The sequence below is a fragment of the Palaemon carinicauda genome, chromosome 41, assembly GCF_036898095.1.
Source record: "Palaemon carinicauda isolate YSFRI2023 chromosome 41, ASM3689809v2, whole genome shotgun sequence".
Lineage (NCBI taxonomy): Eukaryota > Metazoa > Arthropoda > Malacostraca > Decapoda > Palaemonidae > Palaemon > Palaemon carinicauda.
In genome coordinates, this window is record NC_090765.1 from 55,797,005 (window position 1) to 55,813,621 (window position 16,617).

Here is a 16,617-nt window from a genome sequence, read left to right on the forward strand (position 1 = left end):
ATTTCAGATCGAGCTCCTGGTAAACCACCCGCCGATCTCTAACAACCCCAACATCAGAGAGATCTACCACGGGCTGCCCCACTTTCAAGAAGACAAATTCCAGCTCTTCTCCGCTCGTGATCACCCATGGGAGATATTCTCCCTGGTGATGGAGGGAGCGCCCTTGATGACCAGAGATCTGTACGAGTTGCCCGAGGTAATGGCTCTCTATGAACGTCGTAAGGAGTTTCATCTGGTTATGGTCGATAATTTCTATAATCAGGTTAGTTGATATTTTTATAGCGTAGCTTTATTCTTCTCTGGAACTTGTGTGTTATCAAGAAAATGGGGTATTATCTATAAGGGGTTTATATGAAATGAATCTTTTTCTCTTTTGGAGAATTTAAAGCAAGTATAGATACTTTTTAATGTGCTTATCTACTGCTAGGATATTTACACTGTTTCATGGCAGTAATGTAAAGCTTAGTGGCAAACAGTACATCCTGTAAAAAATATTCTGTTTTGGTTTTATTGAGTCATTAATGTAAATCTACAGTTTTATAAAAGAATGGCCTTCCTTTCAATGTGTACAGGAACTAAGAATGAAAATCAATTAGCTAAGCCGAAGGAGAACGTATTCTTTGTGTGTGGTGATTCCTTCATTTCATCATCATCATCTCCTCCTACGTCTATTGACGCAAAGGGTGTCGGTTAGATTTCGCCAGTCGTCTCTATCTTGAGCTTTTAAATCAGTACTTCTCCATTCATCATCTCCAACTTCACGTTTTATAGTCCTCAACCATGTAGGCCTGGATCTTCCAACTCTTCTGGTGTCTTGTGGAACCCAGTTGAAAGTTTGTTGAATTAATCTGTCTTGGGGAGTGCGAAGAGCATGCCCAAACCATCTCCATCTACCCCTCACCATGATATCATCCACATATGGCACTCGAGTAATCACGTTTCATAGTCCTCAGCCATGTAGGCCTGGATCTTCCAACTCTTCTGGTGCCTTGTGGAGCCCAGTTGAAAATTTGTTGAACTAATCTCTCCTGGGGAGTGCCAAGAGCATGCCCAAACCATCTCCATCTACCCCTCACCATGATCTCATCCACATATTACACTCGAATAATCTCTCTTACAGTTTCGTTTCTAGTTAGAAAATGTAAATATCTTCGGCAGATGATGTTTCCTTTCGCTCATGAAACCCCTCTGGCAATGCTAGTAGCTTCAGGGATGGACCCCATTCAGAGTGCTATTATGGGGAACGTCATCAATCCATCTTACGTACCAAACAGAGAGGTGATGCTGCTTCAACCAATGGGCTTCTGGCAGAGGATGATCAACGTTGCAATGCACTTCATGGCTGGCTTTATCAAGCACTACGTTATTCTCCCGAAAATACAGGCTGAGGTAAAATATATATATATATATATATATATATATATATATATATATATATATATATATATATATATATATATATATATATATATATATATAAAACCAGTTAAAAGCAAACAAATATTTCTCTAGTGCTGACTGTGTGGTTTTCAGTTTTCCTATTTCCAGTCAAATGTGTCTTAATGTTTCAAGTATTTACTTTGTTTATCAATTAAACATTCATTAGCTTTTTTTGTTTGAGAATTTAGCAGAAGTGTGTGTGTGTATATATATTATATGTATATATATATATATATATATATATATATATATATATATATATATATATATATATATATATATGTATATATATATATATATATATATATATATATATATATATATATATATATATATATATATATATATATATATATATATATAAATATTCATCTCTACACATTTAAAACCTGCCATTCGCCTTGAAAAATACTACACATATCTTCTTTTAACGCAGATATCTTCCATCTTTCCTGACGTTCCAGCCTTGGAAGAAATTGAAAGGAATCAGAGTTTAGTTTTACTAAATTACTGTCCTTCTTTCGACGTCACAATCCCGCTCCTTCCGCTGCAAGTCGATGTTGGATGTTTACACTGCCGACCTGGTCGATCATTGTCTGAGGTTAGTCATTATTACCTCCGACAATGAAGTTGGAAGGAGGTTATGTTTTCACCCCTGTTAGTGTGTAATTTGTGTGTGTGTTTGTAAATAGCTTCCTGGCCACAATTTTAATCGTAGAGTAATGAAATTCCAGCGATTAACTCTCATGTAAAAAGCTGGAAATTATTAAAGTTTGGAAGGTCAAGGTCATGGTCACGGTCAAGCCTAATGTCCAATTTACGTAATTAGTCGTAAGTTTTGACATCGTTGTCACAGAGACTTTAAACTTGGTTCATATTTGAGCTTATGAAAATCCACGTCAATTAGTACATATTTTAAGGTCGGGGGTCAAGGTCAGGCTCGAGCAGAAGGTCAAGAAATAAGCTGCCGCCGCGGCGGTCTGCGCTCTACTGAGTGCCCCTCTAGTTTCTGTAGGTGTTTGCAACTTGGTAAGAAACTGCAGTCTCATACATGAGGTCTCAAGTCTGGCTACTTGCATACAAGGGAACAATAGTGTTGTATATCATTTCATTAAAGAGAACAATAGACAGAATGGAATAATAAACTATACTTTGCAGAAATTAAAGTAAAAAAAAAAAATAAGGACTCCGTTATTTTATTCATACTCAGAATTCAACTTATTTGTTGCCTCCTTAAAACTGCGTAACGATATCCAGATTTATAATACTGTTTTATATACTCACTGTTTCTTAATTTATCGAGAGAGATTTGTCCATTCATTAATTATATCATCGTTCCATTCTTTATCTTGAAAAGCTTGATTCTGATCGTTCTTAAGCCAATCCTTTTCTTATTTCTTTATATTACTAAACTTTCTACTTTGCTGTCACTCAAACGCTGTTCGTATGGTTAAGGCTTCATAATCTAGTGATCTTTAAAAATAAAATCTATAATCCATTCTATCTCCCTCGTCTCTGCTGCAAAAGAAACAGATAATATATTTCATATTATAGACACCTTTGGCAACTCTTCCTTCACCCTTTAACAGTCTTATTTTGGAAGGTTCCTGATCCTGATATTGCCTCTATATTTCTATAATTCATAATCTCCTTTTTTATTATATCTCTATTTTATTACTATCATATATACTTCTTTTTTTACTATATATGTATTTCATTGCTACCATATACACGTATCAGAATACCTTTATCAGGAATGTAAGTTTAAGCTGTTTACTGAGGAGACCACTGATGTAGTTGTCCACTACAGTGGAGTGTTTGGGCTTGCCTGCCTGACGTTCTGGTGAGGGCTGTTTGAAATTTTGGACAGAAGTGGGTTAAAAGAGAAGCTAGGAGGTCAATCTTTATACGAATGAAATTGTAATGTTCTATTTTATTGCTACTCTATCTACTAATGGGGATATTAGTATTTCTCTTTCATTTATCTTATCTCTTACTTCATTGCTACTAATTCTTGTAATTGAAATAGTTGTATCAATTTATTATTCATTCTATTTTCTATTTGATTGCTATATATCTCCTTATTAAAGTACATATATATTTCTTTCATCCTTCCTATTTCTTTTATTTCATTGATACTATATCCCCTGATTGAAGTACTTTTATATATACTTCCTTCTTCCTATCTTCTATTTCATTACTTCTATATGTGTTGGAGATCTCATGCTTGAGTGTGCACTCGGGCACACTATTCTATCTTGTTTCTCTTCCTCTTCTTATTTTGGAGTTTTTATCCTCTTGTTATTTTCAAGTTTTTGTAATTTATAAATGAAAGATTTATTTTAATGTTATTGTTGTTCTTAAACTTCTCTTCTAGTTTTTCCTTATTTCCTTTCCTCACTGGGCTATTTTCCCTGTTGAAGCCCTTGGGCTTATAGTATCCTGCTTTTACAACTAGGGTTGTAGCTTAGCAGATGATGATAATAATAATAATAATAATAATAATAATAATAATAATAATAATAATAATAATAATAATAATAATTGTGGCTCTCCTTTTTCCATATTATCTTTTATCTTATTGCCACTATAGTTACTGATTACAGTACTTGCGTCTTGTGTTCACCCGTCATGTCCTCTGTTTCATTGCTATTATCTCTTCTGGTTAGATTATGTTTATCTTTTTTTTATTTCTACCCTAATTTTCATTGCTTCTACATCTTCTATATAAAATACTTTTTTATCTTCCCTTCATACTTCCATTTATTCGTGTATACAGTCTTTTTCATGTAAACAAAAACTTGTTAATCTTTTTAAAACAAATAGAGCTCTTCCTAGATATGGCTCACCCTTAATTAACTCCTTTTGTCAAAACACAAAAGATCCATTATACGCTGATTATTTCTCTCAGCATCTTGTGATACCTTATAATCCATTAATCAGTTATTCAATAAACTTCCTAAGATTTCCTTGAGATTGTTAGGACAATGATAATTATCGCCTCTAATGTCTGTTCAATGTTAGAGCCATAAATACCTCAGAGCAATTTCTTAAGGTTTCCCAGCCAATTGGATCTCTTGCCTCAGAAGCGATGCCTTTAAGCAACTTGTTTTCATAATCGAAGAAGTAAAGTAACATGACAGTTTTTTTTTTTTTCATCCCAATCTACCAAGTCACGGTACTCTTGATTTATGTTATGAAACTCGTCCAAAGTTAGTTTATAAAAGACTCAAAAGTAGTCACGAAACGCTAATTTTTATTTTCCTGAAAGGTTGAGACGTAGTTTAATTTAGCATATAAATGACCCCATATGATCTATCATAGATATACAGTATGTAGCAATAGATCAATGTGCTTAAAGAAAAGAAAACTTGCTAGATTTATGCAGTGTCAACCAGGCTAAAGGCCTTCGCTATATTCTATAGCCATTAGAAAACCTTTCTCTTTGATATAGATTTTATAACATAATATTCTTGGCATATATTAATCCTGCCTCTACTGTACTGATTATACTTCATTGCTATCTGGGCAAAGTATTGGTTAGCTTTTGCCCACGACTAACGATGACTAAATGGCAGCATTTAGTTCCAATTGCCCAACATTTCACTCGTTATTGAGTGTTTACCTCCGTCACGTTCCCTCGCTGGGATCATTCGAATTAAATGCAATCACTTTGATCGCCGGTTCGTCAGGAGGTTGGGGCCTTGGGGGAAGGTTTCGCCGAAGTTTAAAGAAAGTATATATATATATATATATATATATATATATATATATATATATATATATATATATATATATATATATATATATATATATATATATATATATATCTTGGTTTTAACCTGGCTATGAAATTCAAGACACTTACGAGAGGGGTTCCTTTCGTGAAATTGTCGGGACTCTCAGCCACGTACTCGGCTACGGAGATCATCAACCAGGAGAAGGTTGTTATGTATGCCGTGCAGGCCTAGATCTATAGATTATGATGCAGGCTACTTCGTGGATGGTTCTCTGGCTGGGATCGGTGGGCCACTTCAAGGTTTAAAGGCCGCTCATGAATGGCAGAGGCAAAGGACAGTAATATTATATGCTAAATTAAACTACGTCTCAATCTTTCAGGAAAATAAAAATTAGCGTTTCGTGACTACTTTTGAGTCTTTTATAAACTAACTTTAGACGAGTTTCATAACATAAATCAAAAGAGTACCGTGACTTGGTAGATAAAGATGAAAAAACTTCCATGTTTACTAGGACCAAGGAGGGCCAGCAATGGCTGCTGATGACTCAGCAGATAGACCTATAGGCTCCCCCAAAGCACCATCTTTAGCTCACAATGATTGTGAGATTGCAGCAACCAAAGGTACTAACGAGTTTGAGCGGGACACGAATTCCAGTCTGGCGTTAACTTGAGGACTGAGGGCTGGTCACGTGAGAAATCCCTTCAGGTACTTTGGAAGTACTTTATTACCAAATTCTTTCAATCTTTCTTGATTAGTGACGCCCTCATCTTTCATTACGACTCGAGGTTCATATTTATTATTATCATTATTTTTTTTTTTTATTATTATTATTTATGTCAATCACATGGTACAGAGACTGGTGGTTTATAGCGTGTGATTCCGGGTTGCATCCAGCTTCCTTAGGAATCCATCACTTTCCTCACTATATGTGCAGTTTCAAATAGCACGTACTTCTGCACAAGTCTTGAGGCTATATCGGCTCCTACTTTCTCAAGATTCCTTTTCACCTAAGATAAAGTTCATACACATCGAAAATATAACTTCTTAAATTCTTTTGGTCTGCGTCTTAATTTGTTACATTATATTTATGAAAAATTTTCTTTCACTTGAAGTGACTTCTCAGAAATCTAGCTAGCAGTACTCCGGTGTGATTTTATATAATTTTATTACACGTTCAAATTCCTCCATTATTTCTCATCCACCTTAAACAAAAGTATATTGAAGAAAAGAGCTATTTCTTTATCGTGTAGTTTTCTTAATTTGTGTGGAGATATCTTAACGTGGTGTAAGGGTTTAAGCATCGCCTTGATTAACAAAGCTATACTAGTTTGGGTTACCCATACTAGGTTGGAATAATGTTAATCTCAGGATATATATATATATATATATATATATATATATATATATATATATATATATATATATATATATATATATATATATATATATATATATATATATATATATATATATATACACACACACACCTTTCTGAGTGGGAATTCTTTAACTTGGTTAAAGGGTTTGTGTATCGACGTGATCAGCAAAGCTGTACTAATCGGGGCCACCCATACAGCTGGGTTTGCTATTAATGATCAGACGAAAATCTGCCAGCATCACCAATACGCAGTGGCTAGCGTGGTGATGAAAATGGTCCAAACTCCAGACATGAATTGACATATCTGAGGCCTTTGTCCTGCAGTATTCTAGAAACGGCTTTGGTTGTTATCTTTTCTTGATCTAACAAATCACTCTATATATATGAAAATATAATCAAGGGTTGTGGTGGCCGATGTGGTAACGTCCCTGACAGGTGAATGCCAGACTGGGGTTCGAGTCCCCTTCAAACTCGTTAGTTTCTTTGGTCGCTGAAACCTCACCATCCTTGTGAGCTAAGGTTAGGGGGTTTGGGGAGCCTATAGGTCTATCTGCTGAGTTATAAGCAGCCAATGCCTGGCCCTCCTTGGTCCTAGCTTTGATGGAGAGGGGGCTTGGACGCTGATCATATGTAATATAGTCAGTCTCTAGGGCATTGTCCTGCTTGATAGTGCAATGTCACTGTCCTTTACCTCTGCCATTCATGAGTGGCCTTTAAACCTTTAAACCATCAACCCCTGTTAATCTCCCTCTAGTCTATCGCATCTTCCCAACTTGACTAACTTATTGATCATCGAAGTTTCCTAAGACATTCACAAAGCCCTCATATTAACTATACTTTGTCTCCCCTACTTTAATTAAATCCACCGAGCTTCTCAACTATTTTCCATATCACCTCACATACCTCTTAAAGTCGCCCTCTGCCAACATGACTTTTTACTCATTTCGAGTAGCTTAAGATATTTTTCTTTCCAAGAAACTTTACATATTTCACGTACTTCCTTTCATTATCATAATTTATTGTTTATCCGGTCGTCGTAGTCTTCCTCGTCTATAGAATCCTTTAGTTATTTCGTAGTGCCATAACCTATGCGCCATGGTCCTCCACTGTCTTGGGGTAGAGTTCTCTTGCTTGGAGGTACACTCGAGCACACTATTCTTTCTTACTTTCTTATTTCTCTTCCTCTTTTGTTGAAGTTTTTATAGTTTATAAATGAAGGATCTAATTTACTGCTGTTACTGTTCTCAAAACAGTTTATTTTGATTGCTTATTCTTCTCGTGTAGTTTATTTGTTTCCTTGTTTCCCTTCCTCGAGGGGCTATATTTCCCTGTTGGAGCCCTGCTTTTCCAACTAGGGTTGTAGCCTAGCGATTAATAATAATAATAATAATAATAATAATAATAATAATAATAATAATAATAATAATAATAATAATAATAATAATAATAATAATGGGTGACGCGATCGATACAAGTTCGTGTTAGTGGTTTTAGTATTGGAATGAAATCGGTTTCACTTAAAAAAAAAAAAATCCATGATAAATTCTTATTTTTCTTTGCATGAGTACATCAATACACAAATTGTTCAGTTTCAACTTTACCGAAGTAATCATGTTTCAATGAGAGAGAGAGAGAGAGAGAGAGAGAGAGAGAGAGAGAGAGAGAGAGAGAGAGAGAGAGAGAGAGAGAGAGAGCATAAATTTGCTCATCGTGATTCCTGATTTCCAGCAGTAACAGATTTTACATCAAGATTATTTTACGATAAAATAGAGCCGATTTAGATATCGTTGGATGAAAATGATTTAAAATAATAACGACATTAAGATATATTTCGGTTACTAAATTGTAATAAGAACTATAATCCTGTCAATAGTAATAAAAAAGAATTTTGAACGTTGATGGTGATCATGTTTATACTATTGTAATAGAATTATGATTAAGAATTCAAAGTAGTAGCAGCTACCGCTGTCGACAAGCCTTTTGATCGAAAGCTATTTAGATTTTTATTTTTATTTTAATATTACTTAAGCGTTACTAGTTCTAAGTTATACGATGTCAAATAAAAGCTTATCTCTCATTAATGCTATCGAAGTAATATTCATTGTGGTGGCCTAATGGAAACGTCCCTGCTTGGTTATCGGCCGGACTGAGGTTCGAGTCCCGCTTAAGCTCGATAGTTTCTTGTAGTGTCCTCTTTTGGGGACGCGTATAGATCGGCATGCTGAGTCATCAGCAGTCATTGCCTGACTCTCCCTGGTCCTAGCTTGGGCGTTGATCATAGGGCATTGACCTGCTAGTTAGGGCATTGTCACTCTTCCTTACCTCTGCCATTACTGAGCGGCCTTTAAACTTTTAAAGCAAACTTTTACTATTGAAATAGTGAAATGTGTCTTCCCATCATTCTATACTGGAAGGGTGCTTAGGCGTTGATAATAGGGCATTGACCTGCTAGCTAGGGCATTGTCACTCTCCCTTACCTCTGCTATTCACGAGTGTCCTTTAAACTTTAAAACCTTAAACCTTTACTATTGAAATACTGAAAAATGTCTTCCAATCATCCCATACAGGATCTCGAAGACTGGATAACTGGAGCTGGAGAATCAGGTGTGATCTACTTCAGCCTTGGCACTGTGGCACAAGGGATAACATTGCCGGACCATTGGCGAGACACCTTCGTCAAAGTTTTTTCGAGACTGGAAGAAAGGGTTGTTTGGAAATACGAAGGAGAAATCCCAGGTGTATCTGACAATGTCCTCATTAGGAAGTGGCTACCGCAACAGGATGTTCTAGGTAAGTTTCCAAATCATATTCCACTGTTTTCAAATGCAATATTACCTCTGCCAATGAAGTTGGAAGGAGGTTATGTTTTATCCCCTGTTTGTGTGTGTTTGTTTGTTTGTGAACAGCTTCCTGACCACAATTTTAATCGTATAGTAATGAAACTTGCGGGGATTAACTATTATGTAGAAATCTGAAAATTATTAAATTTTGGAAGGTGAAGGTCACGGTCAAGCAAAAAGGTCGAGAAATAAGCTACCGCGGCGGACGTCTGCTCTCTACTAAGCGCCTTTCTAGTTTATTTATTTATTTCCTTTCCTTACTGTGCTATTTTCCCTGATGTGGTCCTTGGGCTTATGGCATCCTTGTTTTCCAATTAGGGTTGTAGATTAGCTAGTACTGTTAATAAGACTCAGGTGTTTTCTGATAAGATTCATCGTCATTTTCATTGTACTATGAAGTTATGACGTATAGATTTAGAGTTTTCAGTCTCTTCACATTCCGGACATTATCTATGATTCTTTTTAATAATGGTTTCATTTTTATTATAATTCTTTATAGACATACACAGACTTCTATTTATTGAATTAACTGAAACAAAAAAATTAATGTCAAAGAATTTAATTTATATGCTAAAATGTCACTTATACTCGTCAACATGTAGGAAGTGAGTTTCAGTCTGAAAACAATAAAAATCATGAAATTAAATGATAAGTTTTAGGTATTATTTGCTAAATAACAGATAAAAGACATCTGAGGATCTATTGGCTTACTGATAAGATTCAAAGACAATATTTTTCGACAAACTCCGAAGTATTATAGATAAATTGATAAGGAAATTTTACAAAATCCGAAATATTACAGACGAATTATTAAGAAAATTTAACATTCCGAAATATTACAGACAATTTAATAAAAAAAAAATATCTTTATTAGTACCACAGATCATAAGATCTGTGATGAAAATAAGCATATATATATATATATATATATATATATATATATATATATATATATACATATATATATATATACATATATATATAAATATATATATACATATATATATATATATATATATATATATATATATATATTTATATATATATATATATATATATATATATATATAAAATATATATATGTATATATATATATATATGTATATATATATATATATATATATATATATATATATATACACATGTATATATAAATATATATATATATATATATATATATATATATATATATATATATATATATATATACATGTATATATATATATATATATATATATATATATATATATATATATATATATATATATATATATATAAAGATTAAGCCATTATCTTAACAATGAAAATGGCATGTTGTTTTGGTTCCGTTTTTTGAAATCACAATGAAAAAATATATAAGCCCCAAGATATTCATACCAAAAGTTTAATTAGATAAAACGAAATCTTATAAAAAGACCAAGAATGTGATAAGCAGAATTCGAGTTTGTTTACTTAAAAAAATGGTTCTAAATAATATTCATAAGTTTTGGTTGTTTGATATTCTGAATCTCTTAGCAGTAAGGACTTGACACAGTTAGTTAAAATCCGAGAGATTATATTTTTCCTGCCTCCTTTCTCTATTTCTTTCTTCAGAAAAAGCAGGTTCGGTGGATTCCCGTTAATCAAACTTGGTAAGCTCTACATAAAAATTTGTAAATAAAAAGATAATGACCATATCACATCAGCAGAAAATTAGTTCAAACATCCGTAAAATCTACTTTAAAAGAATATTTTTTAATAATTTTAGACAATGAGATACGAGCTTCATTTTTATGGCCATAAATGCACATTAAAATGAATTTTGGTCGGTTTTTTTAATTAATTTAGGTCGTTTTTTTATATTAAATTTGGTAGTTTTTTATTAATTTTGGTCGTTTTTTAATATTAAATTTGGTAGTTTTTAATTGATTTTGTTTTTTTTTTACGCTGCGTTACAATATTGACAAAAACTCTCAAAAGAAACGCACTGAGTTCATCCTTTCACGGGTACAAGATTTTACCAGTTAAAAACTTTAACTAATAAGTAAGCAATAAAGGAAACGTCAGCGAATATACCCTTGTAGCTCTAATAAGAAAAATATTTCTAAATTTTATCACAATATGCAATGATTATCAGCTATTTATTCTTCCTTTCAAAGTACATATATGATTTTGGATTGTCGGAGATAACTTTTTTCAACGTAGTGTTTTGTGCCACAGAATTCTCCTTAATCGTCGGATTTTTTTTTTATGAAAATATACACGCTGCTTATTTCATGAAAAGACACTCGCTATTTACTTCAGGAAAAGACACGCTCTATTTATTTCGTGAAAAGACAGACTCTATTTCTTGTATGAAAAGACACACTATTTATTTCATGAAAAGACACACTATTTATTTCATGAAAAGACACACTCTATTTATTCCATGAAAAAACACACTCTATTCATCTCATGAAAAGACACACTCTATTCATCTCATGAAAAGACACACTCTATTCATCTCATGAAAAGACACACTCTATTCATCTTATGAAAAGACACACTCTATTCATCTCATGAAAAGACACACGCTATTCATTTCATGAAAACACACATTTACCCAAGAAAATACAAGTATATAATTAGCACAGGGAACGAACAAATACATAATCTATTTCCTCAAATATCCAAGGAGCCAAATCTAGTGACGTGAGGTAAATCAATTTTGATCTGTGATCCCCCTTCCAAAAGCGTGAATTGGACAGGCATCTTTAAAAGTGGATGGTCAATCTAATTATTCCTGAATATTCCGGATTCATCAAGAGCTCGTGTAAGGGGCGCACGTGGAAACCCATCTCCTTATAATATTTTCTGTGTTTTATGTATTAAGATACCTGTGTTTTCTATTATATCCCTGTTGGAGACCTAGGGCTTATATAATCCTGCTTTTGCAGCTAGGGTTATGGCGTGGATAATAATAATAATAATAATAATAATAATAATAATAATAATAATAATAATAATAATAATAATAATAATAATAATAATAATAACCAACTAGTCAGCATTAAGAGCAGCACATTTCTTGATGTACGTATTTTTTTTTATTTTTAGTGTAATTTCAATATTTCTATATAGTATTTCTCAACGTGTAGGCACACAGACACACACACACACACACACACACACACACACACACACACATATATATATATATATATATATATATATATATATATATATATATATATATATATATATATATATATATATATATATATATATAGCCTATATTCATCACATCGTTGTAGATTATTGGAAAAAACAATCCTGTTAGTATTGTCTTGACTCAACTTCCTTTGACAAATTCGTATTATAATTCAATTTCATCACAAACTTTCACATCGGTCCTTCAAGACAAATTTGAGTGGATTACTTAGATTATTCGTCCATGCTAACAGATGATTTTCTTTCAGCTCATCAAAACGTGAAGCTGTTCATCAGTCATGCAGGAATGCTAAGTACCCAAGAGGCTGTCTATCATGCCACACCAGTACTGGCGATTCCAATATTTGCAGACCAACCCAGAAATGCCCACCTCCTCCACGTTGCTAAACTCGGCATAAGTGTAAACTGGGAGGATCTGACTGAAGACTATCTCCTCGACATGATAAAGAACATATCTGAGAGTGAAGTGTAAGTAGATAGAGCAAGTATTTAGTACATATTCCTATTTAAAAACCAATATTAAGAAATCCAGCTCTGAATCCATTGTTCTCGGACTATTGTAAATTCCCTGCTGCTAGTAGAAGTATTTAACACATTTGCCTAAATGTCGGGTTTTTAAAATGAAATTATATATAAGTCTTAGTTAATTGAAAACCTTAATAAACCAGTAAAATATATTTAGGAACATACAGGTTTCTCGTATGATGGGAAAAATATTTGTTGCTTAAGATAGAAGTGTGACGCAGTTCCGGTAGGCCCTGCTGCTTCCTCCGATGCCATAGATGACCGCGGAGGTAGCAGGAGAAGGGGATTCAGCATTACGAAGCTTCATCTGTGGTGGATAACGGGGGAGGGTGGGCTGTGGCACCCTAGCAGTACCAGCTGAACTCGGTTGAGTCCCTTGCCAGGCTGGGAGGAACGTAGAGTAGAGGTCCCCTTTTTGTTTTTGTTTAATTTGCTGATGTCGGCTACCCCCCAAAATTGGGGGAAGAATCTTGGTATATGTATGATGTATGTATGATAGAAGTGACAAATATAGAATATGATTGCAATTAGATACAAATGTTAATTTGCCTGGAGTGTTTGTAAGTTTTTCCTGTCAAAGTATTCTTATATCTAAATATGTAAACAGGAATATGAGTAATGCTGGTTTGATGTATATTGGATCTGAGACTAGATTATACCTCCATTCCTGTTTGATATTTTTCCATGGTTAGAGTGTGAATGTTCATGAAGAGATTGAAGCTGCTAGAATAAAGTGTCTGCTTAGTATTTTTTGAATAATGATGATTAAAGGTTAGTACTCTGGGGCTCTCAGGGCTTACAGAGACAATTGGTTTCATGGGCGCAAAATTTGGAGCCACTAAGAAGTGGGGAGAACAGTCTAAACAAGAAAGCGGTAACTAGATGGCTTGCGTGATGTGTTGGAATGGAAGGATATGTGATATTGTAGTGAAAGAGAAGTCAGTGATGCATTGTCTATATATGCCATTGAGACTCTGCTCAAGAGCATTTTGTGCTGGTTAATAAAACTACCAATTATAGTGATTCAAATGTTAAAGATTGAATGCGGCAGGGAAATTATATATAAATTAACCTTAAAAAAAGAGTTGTTTGTTATACGGAAAAGATATTCCACCAGTAAAAAAAAAATCTTTTGTTCAGATTCACATTGAATGTACTGATTCAAGGAGCAATGAGAGTTCATTGTAATGACAGATGCATGTTTAAATCTATTCACAGGTGTAAATAACTTATATATATGCAGTATTAAAACAATATAAACAAATCTTCGCCTTTAGACAAATTAATAATAGAAGTAAAAATTATAAGCAGACTAAAATATACTGCAATCCTCATCATCATCATAATCGTCAGAATTGTTTATTATTATTATTATTATTATTATTATTATTATTATTATTATTATTATTATTATTATTATTATTATTATTATTATTATTATTATTATTGTTGTTGCTGTTGTTTTTGTTGTTATTAATTTTATTATTATTTACAGATATATACAAAACATAAAGTCAGCATCAAAGATTCTCCGAGACCACCCAGTGCCCCCTCGAGATAGAGCTGCCTTTTGGACCGAATATGTCATCAGACACAAAGGGGCTCACCATTTGAGAAGTCCATCCTCCAGCCTCTCATGGGTGCAGTTCCTCTTATTAGATGTAGCTGTCTGCTGTACTGTCATATTCTCCATAGTATTCATTACTTTGTATCTGATAATATCCAGCATCTTCAGAAGGACTCGTTCCAATGCCAATAGGAAGAACGTTAAGCATAGCTCCCGTAGAAGTAAGAGAAAGGTGGCGAAATGTAAACAAAAATGAAGCTTCTGGTGGGTTAACCTCTTTACGTTAAGGTGAACTTCCCTGTGGAGAATATGTATAGAAAAATTGAAAGGAAAACTTTATTTTTCGTTCTGTTACAGGATATGAATTGATGGAAATATATAATTTCTAATCTATCCACCGATTACTAACTCAGGGAAATAGATATTATCTAACCGGGAAACATCGGACAAATAAGCCACAAAAACCGGTTTTACCCCACTGTAGATCTGCATTCATCATCATCATCATCACCACCACCACTACCATCTCCTCCTACGCCTATTGACGCAAAGAGCCTCGGTTAGATTTCACCGGTCGTCTCTATCTTGAGCTTTTAAATCGACAATTCTCCATTCACCATCTCCATCGTCACGTTTCATAGTCCTCAGCCTTGTAGGTGTATTCGACACCAAAAATCTTTGGATAGAAATAAGAAAACTAGTTTAAAAAAAAAAACACACATTTATTTACAGTTTTCAGTCCCAGACAAAAAAAAAAACCTATCCAGGCCTCGTAGAAGTGAGTTTTCAACTAAGGAAAGCCTTCGAATGTCCCTAAAATCCTAAACCATATTTTCAAGAAGGTGGAGTAGAATGGAAGCAACTTGAGTGAACTATGTCTCTTTTCTTTTAGTTTTACTGGCTGAGTGGAAGCAAGGGCTCATACTGGCCTTAGACCAGGTTGAAATAACCATTTCAACTATTGGTCGTGATTGGTGAGTGAGTTGCAAAAGTATTTTTATTTTGAACTAAACTGAATACTACGTTTTACAAGGTAAACCAGTTCAACTGCTTGAGGCTAGAAGGTTCTATTATTTAGTAGATTTCAACGAGGCCATCGAATCTCAAAAAGCTATTTACGTAATTTAAAAACAAAAATAGTGATATTTCTCTTGTGTGTTTTTTCTATAAATATCACATTAGGATATGAAGGTATTTAATCATAGCCATTAAAGCAAGTAGTAGTATCTGGGTTATCAGAAACCACCATGGAACTAAGTTTTTTTATGGTTTTCTTGTTTTTAACTATTTCTGGTTACATATGATATTCCTATTGATACTGAAGCATTTTTAGTTTACTTCCCAGACATAGAATAACTATCATTACATAGAATTAGTGGAAATAGTTCATTTTGAGTTATATGTCTTTAATCAGGATATTTGAAAGCACTTGAATATTTATGAGTTTTGACTTTGTATACAATTAAAGAGTACCTTGATTTACAGTTATTGCAAACCTTTATATTTCACTTAAAGTGGTTTTGTGTATATTTCATTCAAGTTTTCCTATTCCTAGGGGATATGAAACTTGTTTCATATGAAGAAATCAAGAAATTAGTATTAGTATTTTCTGATCCTCTGGGATAGCATATATTTAAACAATATTAATGGCGGTTTATTCTCTGAAATTTCTGTGTGGATTTATCTAGAATTTATTCATAGATGTTTTGTTAAATTACTCTCGGTGTTACTACAGTATTGTATTCCTTTTTCTAGTGTATATATATATATATATATATATATATATATATATATATATATATATATATATATATATATATATATATATATATATATATATATATATATACTGTATATATATGAGAGAGAGAGAGAGTATTATATATTTTTAGCCATTAATTCATAAAATTAGTGATATACTTATGATAGAAAAGGAAT

At 33.3% G+C, this 16,617-nt stretch overlaps 1 protein-coding gene across 1 annotated transcript in view; it reads left to right on the forward strand.

The window, feature by feature from the left end:
* LOC137632342 (UDP-glycosyltransferase UGT5-like) overlaps positions 1-15,338 on the forward strand; it is a 23,277-nt gene extending 7,939 nt beyond the window's left edge. The window contains exons 3-8 of the mRNA XM_068364278.1: positions 8-262; positions 1,159-1,389; positions 1,877-2,041; positions 9,126-9,348; positions 12,836-13,055; positions 14,608-15,338. Of these exons, the coding sequence (XP_068220379.1) occupies positions 8-262; positions 1,159-1,389; positions 1,877-2,041; positions 9,126-9,348; positions 12,836-13,055; positions 14,608-14,935 (1,422 nt within the window). The 3' untranslated portion in view covers positions 14,936-15,338. The remainder of the gene's footprint in view (positions 1-7; positions 263-1,158; positions 1,390-1,876; positions 2,042-9,125; positions 9,349-12,835; positions 13,056-14,607) is intronic.
* The last annotated feature ends 1,279 nt before the right edge of the window (positions 15,339-16,617 follow it).